This window comes from Paramormyrops kingsleyae, chromosome 21, assembly GCF_048594095.1.
Source record: "Paramormyrops kingsleyae isolate MSU_618 chromosome 21, PKINGS_0.4, whole genome shotgun sequence".
NCBI lineage: Eukaryota > Metazoa > Chordata > Actinopteri > Osteoglossiformes > Mormyridae > Paramormyrops > Paramormyrops kingsleyae.
The window spans coordinates 14112590-14128790 of NC_132817.1; the positions used below are offsets into that span (position 1 = coordinate 14112590).

At 46.4% G+C, this 16201-nt stretch overlaps 4 protein-coding genes across 4 annotated transcripts; 3 read left to right on the forward strand and 1 right to left on the reverse strand.

Annotated features, from left to right (window-relative positions):
* The first annotated feature begins 578 nt into the window (after positions 1–578).
* Positions 579–3854, forward strand: proca (protein C (inactivator of coagulation factors Va and VIIIa), a). Its single transcript, XM_023798206.2, has 9 exons — positions 579–709; positions 1502–1585; positions 1793–1950; positions 2034–2058; positions 2144–2254; positions 2362–2502; positions 2586–2707; positions 2795–2912; positions 3218–3854. Exons 2-9 carry the CDS (start codon positions 1522–1524, stop codon positions 3772–3774), a joined length of 1296 nt encoding a protein of 431 aa, XP_023653974.2. The 5' UTR covers positions 579–709; positions 1502–1521; the 3' UTR covers positions 3775–3854.
* A 2328-nt stretch (positions 3855–6182) lies between these two features.
* Positions 6183–12019, forward strand: LOC111836566 (erythroferrone). The gene is made up of 8 exons (XM_072704335.1): positions 6183–6685; positions 7310–7426; positions 8815–8929; positions 9578–9729; positions 9838–9949; positions 10355–10445; positions 10785–10863; positions 11085–12019. The coding sequence occupies exons 1-8, from the start codon at positions 6548–6550 to the stop codon at positions 11181–11183; spliced, it is 903 nt and encodes a 300-aa protein (XP_072560436.1). The 5' UTR covers positions 6183–6547; the 3' UTR covers positions 11184–12019.
* Positions 12020–13103: 1084 nt separating this feature from the next.
* Positions 13104–14281, forward strand: polr2d (RNA polymerase II subunit D). The gene is made up of 4 exons (XM_023797900.2): positions 13104–13395; positions 13481–13661; positions 13743–13838; positions 13919–14281. The coding sequence occupies exons 1-4, from the start codon at positions 13317–13319 to the stop codon at positions 13995–13997; spliced, it is 435 nt and encodes a 144-aa protein (XP_023653668.1). The 5' UTR covers positions 13104–13316; the 3' UTR covers positions 13998–14281.
* Positions 14282–14467: 186 nt separating this feature from the next.
* Positions 14468–15007, reverse strand: LOC111836538 (dual specificity protein phosphatase 14). Its single transcript, XM_023797898.2, has one exon. It carries the CDS (start codon positions 15005–15007, stop codon positions 14468–14470), a length of 540 nt encoding a protein of 179 aa, XP_023653666.2.
* Positions 15008–16201: the final 1194 nt, after the last annotated feature.

Consider the following 16201-nt stretch of genomic DNA (forward strand, 5'->3'; position numbering starts at 1 on the left):
ATGCAGAAACAAGGCCCCAGCACAAAGCAGTTATAGACTTGATCCTCACCTAAAGCCAACACCTAACAAGTGCCCTCATTTCCACAAAGTCAGACAAACAATACAGTGGCATGTGTGAATGTGAAATATTTCATCTGTTTATTCGTCTTTGTAGCATAAATCTCCATATTTTTATGCCCGGTTTTCTTTTGCACTCCAAAATGCATAGTTTTTGGGAATTAGGTGCTTTTAAAAAAAACAGTTTGCATTTGCCTGTGTTTTGTTCCACTAAAGAATAGTGTGATAATCTTTCCTTTTATTTGCCCATATGCTAATTATGTATTTTCATTACCACAGAGGATAATGGATGTAGAAATTTCATGAAACACTCACAGCTTTATGTCAATCTGCCACTCAATGTGTGGCCTGTAGGTGGCGATGTCTTCCTGCTTTTTTCCTTCTGTGACTAGCTTTGTAGTAAAATGCACAACACCTTGAGTTTTTCCCCATCATGTTGTAGCACTGCAATCTGCACAAGAGATTTTGCACAATATCTCGCACTGCCTTATTTATCTGTTTTGCATGTCTATGTGGGTGTAGACAGATCGTACACTGTCCAGTTGGACAATTTGTGGGCATTCAGACTGTGGACTCACAGTAAACATGACAGTTAGTCATTAACACAGTTTAAACACAGGATATCCCATTCCTTCAACTTCTTCTCTTAGATGTAAGTAAAACTGCATTTATAGACCTTTTTTACCTTTAAATAACTCTTCTCTGTCTTATTGCTTGTGTTTTGCCTTGTTTTAAACCACGAAATGGAATCAGTAAATGACTGATTTACTGATTCCATTTAATATGCAGTTTCAAGCCCCAAGGCTGATGGCTTAAGTATATATAATGTAGCTCAACTGAGATTTGAGATGTCTGCAAAACTAAGCAGATTAACAACATTAATCTATAGAAATTCAGCAGTTCCACATGTAGACATTTTTATTCTGGAATTGGCGGTCGGGTACAATATTCTTCTAACTTTAAAAAAAAAATGGCTAGGGTGGGTGATTATATAATATTCCAGTTACCCTCAGGATTGTAAATTAATCCACATGTACGCCCTAGCAAATTAACAAAAATTGTGTTCGGGAAAATGTTGCAATGATGAGAAAAATGTTTTCTGGAAAAAAAAAACTTGGGAAAGAACACACCTTATAGTCATGGAGATGAGCAGGGCTGAACTCATCCTCGAAGGTTTCTGTCTCACAAGTGGTACTTTTTAATTCTACTTTTTCATTATTAGACACAATCATTGTCATGTAGCCAAGAAAGCATGCAGATGCAGTATTTATATCAGCTAAAAATGGTTTGCCTAACTATATTTTTACTTTCAGTGTCCACAATTAAAGAGTATTGTTTATGTTTATTCTTATTACAGAGTGTCACTAGAAGTAATCATGATAAAAGAGTATTGCCTATAGTGTCTGTGGTCACAGAGTATCATTAGCATTGTCTATGTTTACAGCGTTACAGAAAATCTTCAGGATGGTCCACCGAGGTGTCATTGTGCTCGTTGCTCTGTGGTCATCAGGTGCAATTGGCCAATCAGGTAGACCGCCAGCTTTAAATATTCCTGAATTAACTGTATACTGTTCCACCTCTCAGTTTTGCACATGGGAGGGTGGGCGGCCACATTATCTAGCAGGCCATCCCTTTGTATCTGCACTTTCTGGACAGCATACAGAGTAGACCAGTACACTGTTTATCAGTCGTGAGCACTCATTCCAGATCTGTGTTCCATTCCTACCTGCCAAAGTGTTCCAAGACAGGCCCCAAGCCCACATGCTCTTGCGACATAAGCGGGCCAATAGTTTTCTAGAGGAGATCAAGCCCCCATCCAAGGAGCGTGAGTGTGTGGAAGAGGTGTGCAACTTCGAGGAGGCCCGTGAGATCTTCCAGACTCGGGAGGCCACTGTAAGCAGCAGTTGTGAATGCCTGGTGTGTGCAGAGTATCTAGCACCAAAACTGATACCTTTGTCTACCTCATGTGTTTACAGATAGAATTCTGGGTTGTGTATACAGGTAAGTGCATGAATCAAGCTGGGCACAACAAATCCACCAGTCCTACGGGGTGATATCCACTGGTCTGATCTGGAATATTTTTCAGATGGTAATCAGTGTGAGTCCAATCCCTGTGTGAATGGAAGTTGCGTGGACCAATTCAAGTCCTTCACCTGCAAGTGCAACCAAGGGTTTGAAGGGAAATTATGCGACCACAGTTGAGTAGGACCTGCATGTCTGTATCTGTAGTCTTTGGCTGGAAGCCCGCCTAATGGTGCGTGTTCGGCATTCATCTGCAGCGTAGTGTTTCTGCACTGTCCTCAGATGTCACAGCTACAAGCTGCAGGAAAGACAACGGAGACTGCGAGCAGGTGTGCGCGGAGAGCGCCAACGGCACGAGCCGCGCGTGCAGCTGTGTCCGTGGCTACAGTCTCGACCTGAACTCCAGGAGCTGCATCCCCACTGGTAGGCCGCCTCGGTGACGGAGTGCCGAGCATCTCAGCATCTCCTGCGGCCTTTCAGCCAGTATGTCTCTCCCATCTTGGCAGCCAAATTCGCATGTGGCCGAGTGCACATCCCCAGAAGTTCTTCAGATGTTAAAAACCACAAAGGCCTGATGCCGTGGGTGGTGAGTGGGGAGAGAGGGAAGAAAGGTGAAAGCCCCTGGCAGGTATGATCCTCTGAGGTGTCACATGACCCCACCCCTCCCCCAAGGCTGACGTGGAGCAGTTAACGTGCAAGCATGTGTCTTTCGTAGGCGATGCTCCTGAACGAGAAAGGTAACCTGCACTGCGGTGGTGTTCTCATCTCTGAGTCCTGGGTCCTTACCGCTGCTCACTGTCTGGAAGGAGAGCCACACCTCAGTGTCAGACTGGGTCCGTAATGCTTTTTCTAGAAAGGCACTAATTCCAGCAGCCCGTGGACAGTGTTATGTGTCTGTGTGCCTCTAACAAGCATCACCATGTGTGTGAGCTGGTTTCCTGGAAACAGTGTCGCTCCAGCATCAGTGTGTGTGCCCTTGTTTCCAAGACGCCGTGAGCTTCACTGTATCTGTGTCTCTCTAGGAAACTATGACCGTTTCTATGTATGAGTGTGTGTCACCGGAGGAACGGATGACCAGAGCTCTGCATGTGTCTTCAGAAGACTCTGAGTTTCATTCTGTCTGCACATGCCTCAACAGGAGAGTACGACCGGACCATCAAAGAGGGAAGTGAGGTAACGCTGCCTGTGGCAGAGTCCATCTCCCATCCCGACTACAACACGGAGTCTGTGGACAACGATATCGCCCTGTTGCGCTTGGCCTCGCCGGTCAGCTACACCACCTTCATCGCCCCAGTGTGCCTTCCCAGCCACAAGCTGGCAGAGAACATTCTGCACCGTAACGGCACCAGCACCATCGTCACAGGCTGGGGCAGGAAAACCTACCAAGGCCCGATGAGCTTGGCCCTTCGCTACATCAACATTCCAGTGGTGGGGCACGAGCTGTGCTCGGACGTCATGCCGAACGAGATCACCGAGAACATGCTGTGCGGAGGGATCCTGGGCCAGGAGCAGGACGCCTGCAACGGTGACAGCGGTGGCCCCATGGTCACCAAGTATCACGACACGTGGTTCCTCATTGGCCTGGTGTCCCTGGGCGACCGCTGTGGACAGAAAGACAGGCTGGGCATTTACACTAAGGTGGCCAACTACCTGGACTGGATCGAGAGCATCCAGCAGACCAGAAAAAAGCCTTAGCTCTGCAAACAGAGATGTCCTAAAATCACAAGATTCATGTATGTGTACTGCTAAAATAAACTGCAGCCTCCGTTTCTCAACTGACCATATTTTTTCCCATATATGCTATGAAACATTGAGACAGGAATCGAATGGCCTTCCATTTAGGGAAGAGGACAAGGGCAGCCCTTTGTTGGCAGGTCGGATTGTGACCTGAGGGTTGAGCAAGCCGGGGACTGACTTTGTGAGAAATGCTTCATTAACTTCCCAATTCATCAATAAAATTGCATAAGAACATTACATAAAAATGTGATTGTGTCATGCAATTGAGATGCAAATTTCCTAAACTCACTCAGACCAAGGGCTACGTTTTCAAGAACATTTCTGTGGACTTTGTGAGTTTCAGAAATTTAACAAAAGTTCTCTGTCGGATTACATGAGGACTGAGTAAGTTATGTTTCCCAATACTGTCACATATGATGAGGAAGCCTGACTTTAGGTAATAGTTGGTCTCATCTCAACAACAACCAAAAATGAATTGAGTGAGTTCTGGAAATCTGCTCTTCAAGTGGTAGATCAGGCAGCTGCAAACTGCGGTAATCCTCCTTTTATGATACGCAGTGTGTCTGAAACGTAAACAATGTATTCTTTAGCACAAAGCATGAACATATAAACCCTCTCTCCACCCCAAACATTACCACACACTCCACACAGAACTCGAAAGGAATCATACCTAAGGTTGCCTTTCCCACTAAGTGAGAGGCCAAGCCATGTGACTCAAATTTTCTAAACTGCCCATAGTATGTGAGTGTGTCCTCTGTGCAGACTGTCCCCTGCCTTGTGTCCTCTGTGCAGACTGTCCCCTGCCTTGTGTGCTCTGTGCAGACTGTCCCCTGCCTTGTGTGCTCTGTGCAGACTGTCCCCTGCCTTGTGTCCTCTGCGCAGACTGTCCCCTGCCTTGTGTCCTCTGCGCAGACTGTCCCCTGCCTTGTGTCCTCTGCGCAGACTGTCCCCTGCCTTGTGTGCTCTGCGCAGACTGTCCCCTGCCTTGTGTCCTCTGTGCAGACTGTCCCCTGCCTTGTGTCCTCTGTGCAGACTGTCCCCTGCCTTGTGTCCTCTGTGCAGACTGTCCCCTGCCTTGTGTCCTCTGCTTCCTGGAACAGATACCATGATCGTTATGATCCTTTACTGGATTAGCAGCCTGGAATATGAACATCAGCTGGCTGGAGTGAGATTTTCAGTTCGACATAAGTCTGCACACACATGCACACACATTTACATGGATGTAACAGTTTCATTACCTTGTAAACAATGTATAGGGTTTGCAAAGCACCCCAACGCTTTTTATGTAGCTAATTTTAGGTTTATAGTGGAATAATATAGATTTGCTGTAAGATTTTTTTTGCGTGAGCATGAAAGTCAGAAAGCACGAGTGTCACGCCAGGTATGTGAGAGTTGGCAACCCTATGAACAGATAACAGGCTTGGTTTTTTTCGGGCATTTTTTGAACAGGATATGAGGCTCATAGATGTGTCGTGTGGAAGACGCATGGCTAAAACGTGTAACTGTAAGTAGAGTATTGCAGAATATTGCAGAGTATTGCGGAGAACGTTGAGTATTGCAGCAGTATTGCAAAGTGCTGTGGGAGGACAGCGGATAACATTAATCTCTGTGCAGTTGTTTGATCGCTAACAGCCACCAGGGCGGGGCTCACACAGTGAGCGATAAGGGGGTAGGTGGGATATACCATATTCTGCTCTGTCACTTGCGCTCGGCATCCGCAGAGAGGCTGCGGGGTCTCGTGTTGGCGCCGACGTGTGGAAATTGCATCATGCTTAACCCACCATCTCGATGTGGTTTTCTAGAAAATGCCCCAGGCCCGTTTTTCTCTGGAAACACGTTGGCTTCGTAGTCACTCGCTTGGCTCCAAATAGGAGGCGACACCCGATAAGCACCTTTCAAAGAAAACAGTTGAGCACAAAATCGACAAAATTTGCTTTAGTCACTCAGTTATATGTATTGAGTTGTAGCTGTCCGAACCACACAGAGGGTTCCATTTAATAACATCTGGTTCTGGTTCTGGTGTTGGAATTTGAAATGGGCCTGTTCAGTATAAATATTTACTTATGAGTTATATTTATTTACAGGCATTTTATGATTTTCAGTGTTACATTTCTGGTTGATTGACCTATATATAAAATGATTTATTAGACAAACTATCCATTAAAATCATGTGTTCGGATACTTAAAGTTTTGGCGCAGAATGTGAGGTAGACAGAGAGACCCAGAAGGAAACAGACGCAGGCATAGCAAGAGACGCCCAAGGGCAGTTGAGTGACAGCCGAGACCAAGAAACAGGAGGAGGAGGGGGAGGAATACAGAGCAGGGGGGGGGGCGGGGAAGAGGTGGAGCCTTTAGGGGAGACCTGAAATAAAAAGACAGGAGAAGCTGAGTGCTCAAAGTTGGGGAGCTGAACTTTTATGAAGCTCTAATCGACTCTGAAGCTATGCTGTGCAGGACGCGAAGACCTCCAGTCCACAGGAACAAGTGATCTGAGGGGGAGGGGGGGGACATCAGCCAATCTGGACATTCGTCCTGCAGAACTAACACGCTAAAACGTTAAAAGAACGCGACGCAAACGAAGTCATGATCAAAAGCCTGCGGCAGAAGAGCTGAAGTAAGAGGAGAACAGAGTCAGAGTTGCCCAGTGAGGGGATGGAAGAAAGCCTGTGAGAGGAAGAGGAAGAGAGAGGAAGAGTGCGGAGAATAGCAGAAGTGTGCACTCAGCCGCAGCATGTCTCACAGCTCGACGGCCGTGGGCTGCTGGGGGACATTGGCGGTGCTCATGGGCCTCATGCTGGTCCCCTGCCTGGGGGAGCTATGTCTGCTGGAGCCCTGTAGCAGGAACAGCAGCACCAGCATCAACCAGCAGGTACGTCCTCACACAGCCTCATTCACTCAGAGATGCTCAGCAGCCGTCTGCTCACGCGACAAACAGTGCGTGCTAACAAACACACAGGCCAGCAGTGTTGAGCATGAAGAGTCATAGTCACAGAGTATTCAGTTGGTCTATAGAAACAAAATCTTGGTCTGGATTTGTAGCTTTTGGACTTGAAATGCCCAACACTGCTTACCAGCCACACACACACATATACACGCACACATACACAGATTAGGTATCTGTTTCTTTATGGGGACTGTACGGTCATTTCTATGAGCATAACCCTAATCCTAACAATGACAGCCTTAACCCCCATCCAGCCCATAACCATAAATAACCAAACAAACTACAATACTTATGGCATTTTTAGTTTTTCTGATCGCATTCAAATTTTTTATAAAATTGAGTTTCCCCTTGTGTGGACCAAAAACATGTCCCCACAAGGTCAGGATAACAGGTTTTATCACCTGGTGAGGACACTATGGTCCCCACAATGTAATATATACATGACCCACACTCCACACACATACACCCCTGTGCATGCAGTCTGCCCACATGCAGCACTGGCATCTGTTCACACACTTCATGCGGTGGCTGATGTGTGAAATTCCACAGGATTCTGAATCCTCTGACACGGCCATGGTCAACCCTCGCATCTCGTGGCTGCTCTTCAGACTGAACTCCAACAAAGGAGACAACAGGAAAACGAAACCTCAAAAGAAACCTTCCAAGGTAAACAAGCTAGCATGTGATGGGTATTTAGTATACCTCTAGAAAGTATGTGTAGCCTGTAGTGTTCCTGTAAGGAGTAAGGTGTGAGTAGGATGTGCATAGCATGTAAGGGTAGTCTGTAGTGTCACTATTAGGTGTAAGGACAGTCTATGGTGTGCATATAGAATGCAGAGGTGGTCTATATGTGAAGACTGAGTGTAAGGACAGTTGGTGGTGTGGATGTAGGTTTAGGTGCTGTGCTTGGCTACACTGTAGTGTAGACAGTTTGCGGTGTGTAAATAAAGAATAAGGGTGGTCTATGGTGTCCCTGCAGGGTGTATGGACAGCCTGTGTGCACATGTGTGCATGTAGACTGTGAGAGCAGACTATGGTGTCACTGTGGGGTGTAAGGATGGTCTATGGTGTGCAGGTAGGGTATTTGAGTAGTCCATAATGTTACTGTAGGGCAGGAGTGCCCAACTCCAGTCCTGAAGGGCCAGAGCCCTGCACATATTTGGGTTTCCCCTCATTTAACACACCTGATTCAACTCCTTGTGCTAATTACTACACAGCTCTTGAGCTGAATAATTTATGGTCTATGGGGTGTTTGTAGGGTGTAAGGACAATCTGTTACATGTATATAGGGTGGTTTACAGTATCTATGTAGGGCATATGAACAGTCTATGGTGTGTATGTAGAGTGTAAGGACAGTCTATGGTGTGTGTGTAGGGTGTAAGGACTGTGTATGGTGTGTGTGTGTAGGATGTAAGGATAGTCTATGATGTGTATCTAGGGTGTAAGGACAGTCTATTGTGTCACTGTAGAGTATAAAGACAGTGCATGGTGTCACTGTGCAGTATTAGGACAGTCTACAGTGTGTACTTAGAGTGTAAGAACAGTCTTTGGGGTGTATCTAGAGTATAAGGACAGTCTATGTTATACATCTAGGGTATAAGGACTGTCTATGGTGTCATTGTAGGATATAATATGGTGTCACTGTACAGTATTAGAACAGTCCATGGTATACATCTGGGGTATAAGGACTGTCTATGGTCTATATCTAGTGTGCAAGGACAGTCTGTGGTGTGTATGCAGGGTGTAAGGACAGTGTATGGTGTCAATGTACAGTATAAAAACAGTCTGTGGTGTGTAACTAGGGTGTAAGGATAGTCTGTGGTCTGTATCTAGTGTGCAAGTCAGTCTATGGTGTGTATATAGGGTGTACGGACAGTCTGTGATGTGTATATAGGACATAAGGACAGTCTGTGCTGTATATGTAAGGTGTAAGGGCAGTCTGTGGTGTGATATAAGGGCAGTCTATGGTGTGTATATAGCCACTTAATGTTTGTTAGTATAAAGGATGTTCCATTGAAAACAGATGAATGCATTACGGATATGTTTTGGTGCAGCATGGGCTCCCTGGCCCTCCTGGCCCCCCTGGCCCACAGGGTCCCCCAGGACCCCCTGCACCCCAATCTGGACAGCAGGAGGATCTGATGCAGGAGTTACGCCTCAGGCTGAGAGGTGATGACGGAGCCGTTAAACTCACAGACAGCACCTTAGCGACAGTCCCTCCAGACTCCGCAGAGGTGACCATGTGCACAGAACAAGCTACACACAGTGTAGGATACGGCCCAGAAAATACTATAGAATGTGCTAGAACAGGTCACATGTACAATGATGAGTATTTAATAAACCCTCTGCTGAGTGTTTGTGATGGCTCAATCCCTGCTGAAGCTGGCAGCCTGATCCTGTAATAAGGGTAATTTTCCAGGATTGGATGTGACTTGGCTTGGATGGAGAATTCTTGAGATTCCTCTCTCAGAACCCCTCACCCACCTTTTGTGGAGCATGAGCATGTGTGTGTGTGTGTGTGTGTGTGTGTGTGTGTGTGACTGAGGGATGCCAGGCGCCCTGGCTCCTTGCCATCGCACACACACAAAGAGTGTCCTCTCTCCTGCTAGCTGTTTGGGACAGTGTACTGATTGGCTGTTCCCTCCCTCCAGCTGTTTGACAGCATACTGATTGGCTGCTCTCTCCCTCCAGCTGTTTGACAGAGTATCGATTGGCTGCTCTCTCCCTCCAGCTGTGTGACAGCATACTGATTGGCTGCTCTCTCCCTCCAGCTGTGTGACAGCATACTGATTGGCTGCTCTCTCCCTCCCCACACAGAGGTGGCTGTCACTGCTGGGACCCTGGACACCAGTGGAGGCTGCCTGCTCTGTGACCAGCTCCCACGAGTAGGGACGGCTTTCCATTGCCGGTTGCTACACAACTTGCCTGTACCACGGAGAAGCCTTGTGGAACTGCAGCCGTTCGGCGCCGTGAGTCTGAGTGCCTGACCTTGCTCCACACGCCTACCTGTACATACATGCTTCAGTAATCTCCTACATACACACAAATATTCCCTCTCACCGTCTTCTGTATTTCAGCCTCCAGACGCGGAGAGCCAGTTCCAGAGAGGTCAGGGCTTCAACTCCAGCAGTGGGCGCTATACCGCTCCCGTCTCTGGGTTTTACCACGTTTCCGGAAGCCTGCTCATCGGTAAAGCACCGTTCAGGGTCGCCCGCTCCTCAGAGCACTATTGGCCTAGAGCAACAAAACTGTACTCAGTCAGTGTCTACAAAGACAACATATGTCAGAGATAAGGCCTTCTAAGGAACTGGGTGGGCTTCAGGGTGGGATCGCTTCTTTAGAATTCTGGAAACTTGTCCAGCTGCTGGTGCAATGCAGAGACCATTACAGAAGCTCCACAGGTCTGGGTTTATATGAACGTATGTGCAGAGCTGTCTTCCCCACACCGGAAAATGCAGATCGGCTGACTCCATATTGGCCCGAATATGATTGGGTATTTGTGTCAGTTTCCTTCCTGATGCCCCTGCCTCCCAGCCTGTACTCCAGACAAACTTGTCTCTACGTGTGCCCTTGTCTGCATACTTCTGTCATCAGAGCCCAGTGAGAACCAGCGTAAGACTCAGCCGCGGCAGAAAGACTGGATCAAGGCATCCATCTGCATAGAGTCACTCTGTCACAGTAACCTGTAAGTACTGATGATTATAGATCCTACCTACTTCCTGATCATTATAAATCATTCCTGCAGTCTCAGCTTCACACACTGTCCTTACTGGTTCTTATAGATCATTCCTGCAATGTGAGTCTCACACACAATCCTTACTGATCATCAGAGATCGTTCCTGAAATCTGAGCCTCACAGACAATCCTTACCTGTCGTTATAGATTATTCCTGCAATCTGAGCTTCACACAGTCCTTACTGATCATTAGAGATAATTCCTGCAATCCGAGCCTCATAAACAGCCCTTACTGATTATCCAGCCGCAGGTCTCTTTGTTCGGCATGTATTGGATTGATGTTTTCCAGGTCCCTGGAGGCCATGGGAGGTGCAAGTCAAGTTGGGGGTGTCTACAGTATCCTGTTGACAGGAACCCTTTACCTGCAGGTATGGGATTCAGCAGGAAACACTAATACAGGCACACAGTTTTCCCGCCAGGTCAAGAAAGCCAGAGTATTACCAAAGAATGCTCATTTTGTTTAAAACACCAAAAAAACTAAATTACAACTGTGACTCATTTCTGTGACTCATCTGTGATTCAAGCAGCCCAACTGCCGACTGTCATCATGATACTTGGCCCGCTAAGTTTGGCTTGTTTTCTCTCCTAGGCAGGTGAATACGTCTCCATCTTCGTAGACAATGGAACAGGCTCTGCATTCATTGTCCAAAAAGGGACCTTGTTTTCTGGGATCCTATTGGGAGTCTGAATTAACCTAGACACACAAGAAAGACATAAGAGCCAGACAAAGGAGAAAGCACCTAGACTGAGAAAGGCTGCAAACTGAAAACCTGTCTGGACTGGAAACAAGCTTCTAACTCCAGGCGCTAACTGTGGTCACCACATAACATCACCATGGAAACTCTACTCCGGCAACAGGTCTGCCAGTAACCTTTGTAAATACACAGTGAAGTGCTTTTAATGATTGGTGTATATAGAAATGTATTTTTTAAAATCTCTCTCATTAATCAAGCATTTAACATGTCAGTTCAAGTCTTTATTTAAATACTTTTAGAGCTTAATTGTTGTTTTTTTTTTTACTAGGTTTTTGGTATTGATGATAACTTTGTGCATTATACTATTTACATGTAAAACAGCAGAGGTGAAGATGTGCACTTGTGTTTTACAAGTTAGGTCTTTATTAAACACTTTGTACCAAAAAAAGTGATTAGGAGAACTCAGGTTGAGGCTGAGGACACCCAGCCTGGATTATATCCTTCTCTGAAAACGTTTATTTGCAGTGGGGCATTTTTATAGGTGAAAACACTCAGATACCATTGTGGAACTATTTACTTAAAGAATTCACAGTTTTATGTGTAAATTGTACATGGTGTGATGCATGAAATAGCCAAGAACTTATTTTTATGTTGTGTGTAATGCAGAGCTTTAAAATGTTTTTTTCCATGAGTGCTTACCAATATGGAAGAGTTGATTGTTTATGAGAAACCTTGGACTTTGAGCCCAAAGTTCAAAAGCCAGTATCACTGTGTAGTGATTCTCTTTCCTGTGTTGACAAATACAGGTGAATAAATAAATACAACACAATTATGACTTATAAGGTGTTTGTTTGTTAATAAAACATGTAATGACAGTTGAAGAGCGCCCTCTTTTGGTAGCTGTGAACTTTCAGTTAGCTGCTACATTCTGGGGAGTGAATGTGTCCTTTGTTAATGTCTAACAACAGACGGTGTCTCTCGTGGGGTGAAGTCACTGCTCCCCCGGTGGCGCCCTGTCGTCCGGTTGGCAGGCAGACACAGCCAGCCTGGAATGTAAACAGGGCCAGAACACTGTGCTACTGCTCCAGCAAAAGCCACAGACCCATTTGTGGAACGGCAACATTACCTTACAAGGAAAGGCGAGTGTCAAATTATGTGAAGAAAGAAAAATGACCTAAGAGTGGCAGGGCCATTTACGTCCCCCTCCCACTCCCCCATACCCGCTGAGAGAAGTGCTTTGAGTCCTTACATAAACACAGGGAATCGACAGCGTTCCCCAAAATGAAATAATGCCAGTGAGTGGTATGTGGGTGGGGGGAGGGGGCTGTTCTAAAGGGTAAGGGGTTATGTGCACAGTCCCGTTGTCATGCTTTGTCAAGTTAGCCGTCAGAGCTGTTAGACATTTATTTCTAGAACATGTCACTTGGTACGGCAGCTCCAAACACCCCCCCCACACACACACACACACACTTCCCCTCCCATTTACTTAGCAGTCCCGTCTTATTTTTCGTGTGAAATTAGTGATCCGAGCCCTTGAAGGGTTTTGGCAGCGCTAATTCGGATGGAGGTTTAGAAAATGTAACGTTTATTTTTTTTTTTACTACTTTTTGACAACGACCAAAGCAATTATCTTGCATTCGACACTATGAGAGAATTAATGCGGGACGGGATGGGAACTTATTGACACACAATACGTCTCTTTATTAAAAGCATGACTGGAAGATTATATTTGTGGAAAGGACACGAAAGCCGCCGGAAAGATGTGCGAAAGTCGACATCCTGTCGATCGGGGGCGCTGTCTGCCAATAATCGGACAGGGGAATCTGGCGCTCTGACGACCTCCAGACCGAAGGGGGCGCTGTCTGCCAATAATCGGACGGGGGGGATGTGGCGCTCTGACGACCTCCAGACGGACGGGGGCGCTCTTTGCCAGCGCTCTCTTCTCCAGCTATCTGCTCTTGTATCTAAAAGGGCTGCTGGCGGGCTCTGGTGCGTCGTGGGGTTTTCTCCGGTGTACCTTTGTTAATAATATTAAAGGTTTTACTCGGATTTACTTGAAGTTTACGGTTTTTGTAAATAAGTCGAGTGCTTTGTTATATAACGGTAGCGAGCGATTAACAGAGTAAATGGCGGCGGCAGGCGTGTCGGGGCCAGCGGGCATCGGCGATGTGGAGGAAGACGCGTCGCAGCTGCTTTTCCCCAAAGGTACGGTACTTCGGAAACGCCTTTCGGATGGAATGAGCTGAGGGGCTGCGTGGGCGACCTCCGAGCCTGTCCGTGTCCTCGGCAGAGTTTGAAAATGCGGAGACGCTGCTGAACTCCGAGGTTCACATGCTGTTGGAGCACCGCAAGCAGCAGAACGAGAGCGCCGAGGACGAGCAGGAGCTGTCCGAGGTCTTCATGAAGACGCTGAACTACACCGCCCGCTTCAGCCGATTCAAGAACAGAGAAACCATCGCTAGCGTGCGCAGGTGATCTTGTTTCTCCTATTGCAGGCACCTGGAAAAGAAACCCTGAGTACGCCTGGTCTTACTTCGCTCTCTGTCCTACAGTTTGCTCCTGCAGAAGAAACTCCACAAGTTCGAGCTGGCCAGTCTGGCTAATCTGTGTCCCGAGGCGGCAGAAGAGGCCAAAGCACTTATCCCCAGGTCAGATTTTTTTGTGTGAAATCTGAGGTGTCCCCTCATGGTTAGTTTTTGAGTGCCTTCTGACTTCCCTTTCTGTATAGTCTGGAGGGACGTTTTGAGGATGAGGAGCTTCAGCAGATTCTGGATGACATTCAGACCAAGAGAAGCTTCCAGTATTGAGATGACTGTGGAGCCAGTTCACACCCCCTCACTTGCCTCATGGACACTGACCACCACGCTTATTATTCATGCGCAGGTGACTTCGGGAGACCAGAATCTCCCACAGTGCAAAGGACTGCTTCCGATCATTTGTTCAATGTAAAGTTAGCCATTGCCTTTTGTATATGTAGTTTTACTATCACAGTGTTTGGTTGTTGTACTGAATGTGGGCTATAAAGCCACCTATGGACTCCGGACAGTTACTAAAGCATCTCAGTCATGCAGAGATTAAACAGTGTAGCTCACATAGTTTATAAGTGCTTTACATCATTTGATCAATTTGTGCCCGCAGAGAAACATGTCATGTAAAAAAAAAAAAAAAAAAAAGTGAATCTTTGGAGGTCAGAGGGCAGGGGTGCTGTTCCATGGAGGAGCATTTCACAATCATACCCGAACAGCTTGAACAGGCATGAGGGGTAAACCCTGCTAACTCAGCGCCACAAGTGGGCTCTAGCGCCGCCCTGCAGGTTCTTGGCCTCCTGCAGCCGGGGTGAAGTGGCCACCCTCACGCTGTTTTTGCCGTACAGCTGTTTTTCATATTGCAGCAGCTGACGCCAGAAGCCAGCGTTGAGGCAGATATGGGGGCGTCGGTCACGGACCCAGTGGTGGGCCTGCCTCAGGGTGACCCCCCTGTATCTCATTAAATAGGCCATGACTAGGGCAGGTGAGCGACTCATGCCAGCCGCACAGTGGACAAGTGTGCTGCCTGCTCGGTTGTTATGGATACGGTCAGCGACCCTCTCAAAGTGGTCCCCCAGTCGGGCGTGCGGGAGGTCTGCAACGGCAATGCGGATGCACTCCACACCACGGTATGCAGGGCAGGTGTGTGTCACTGTAGCATTGATGATGAGCGTGATGTGCTTCCGTGAGACCAACATCTGGTCCATGGCGGACTCCGCACTGCCCAGGAACAAACTGGATGTGATCTGCGTCACAGACATGGACCTGCGGGAAGAGTCACCACCTGCCATCAGTCAGTCTGAATGGGTCTGAACTGTCCTACTCCCACATAGGATTTTGGTGCAAGCTGTCACCCAGTGGGGCAAGTCTGACAGTTAGTTTGTATTCACTCGGTTGAAAAAGAAAAGCAGTGGGCTTCCCAATAGGATATTCAGCTGGAACAGTGAGCTGAACTGTTGTTACTGTAAGTTACTGGTAAGACCATTTAATATGTTGGAATGTAAATTTTTGCTTGGGACGTTACATAAACACATTACATTACAGCACTGATGTATAAACTGAGTGATAAATAATCCCATAATAGCGTAGAAAACGTTATGCAAAACAGACTGTCATTTTGCTCTATTTCCGAAACATTTAATAACCGTGAATTTTTGCCTTAATGTTATCAAAAGCAAATAGCGTTACACTCATGGCACATATTGCAAGCATCACACAAGTAAATGGAATAATACTGAAGATGCTCGGTAACACGTGGTACTCGCCTTTTCTATTTTGTCCCAATTACAGAAAGCTTGTCTACGCTTTTTCCTTTAGGATCGTGAAACGGTTGATTTTTGCCGTTTAATTAAAGTGACCCGGCTTTGTGGATTAATTGCCAGATAGTCGATTTCATTGATTAATCTGTAATTTTCCATCCGAGATCACCTGTTCCAGCTCTCGGCTCCAGACCGGTTGCTTTTCTCAAATCAGTCACCTCATGGTGGTGACTATAGGCAACCCCATATATAGACATCACTAGCACGTTGCTTAGCCAATGTAGCGGCAGGTTAATTATAGAAATACCGACATTCCCATGACAGGGGACAAGGATAGGTCTTGCTTATGGGAGTGGTACCTAGACTGTAAAATCTGAAACTGTGGAGAATGCGTGATCATTACGAGCTGTGGTACTGAACCTGTATGATAAATCAGTTACCGCATTTTGAAGGTAATGTTGATTGGTGAGACCAGATCAGAAAATTAAAACAGCTTTTGTTTCAAATAGCAAATGTAGCATAACAGGTTTTACAATGGATTTATCAACAAATAGTCTATATCGTACGTGAACAAATATTGCTGACACATCATTGCTACAGAAACCGAAGACATTTTATTGCAATTACAAAATGAATGCGTATAAATACAAGCTACATTTAAACTTCAAAAACTCATAATGTCATAATAAAAATGCAAGGATATTAACATGATTAAGTCCTCCAACG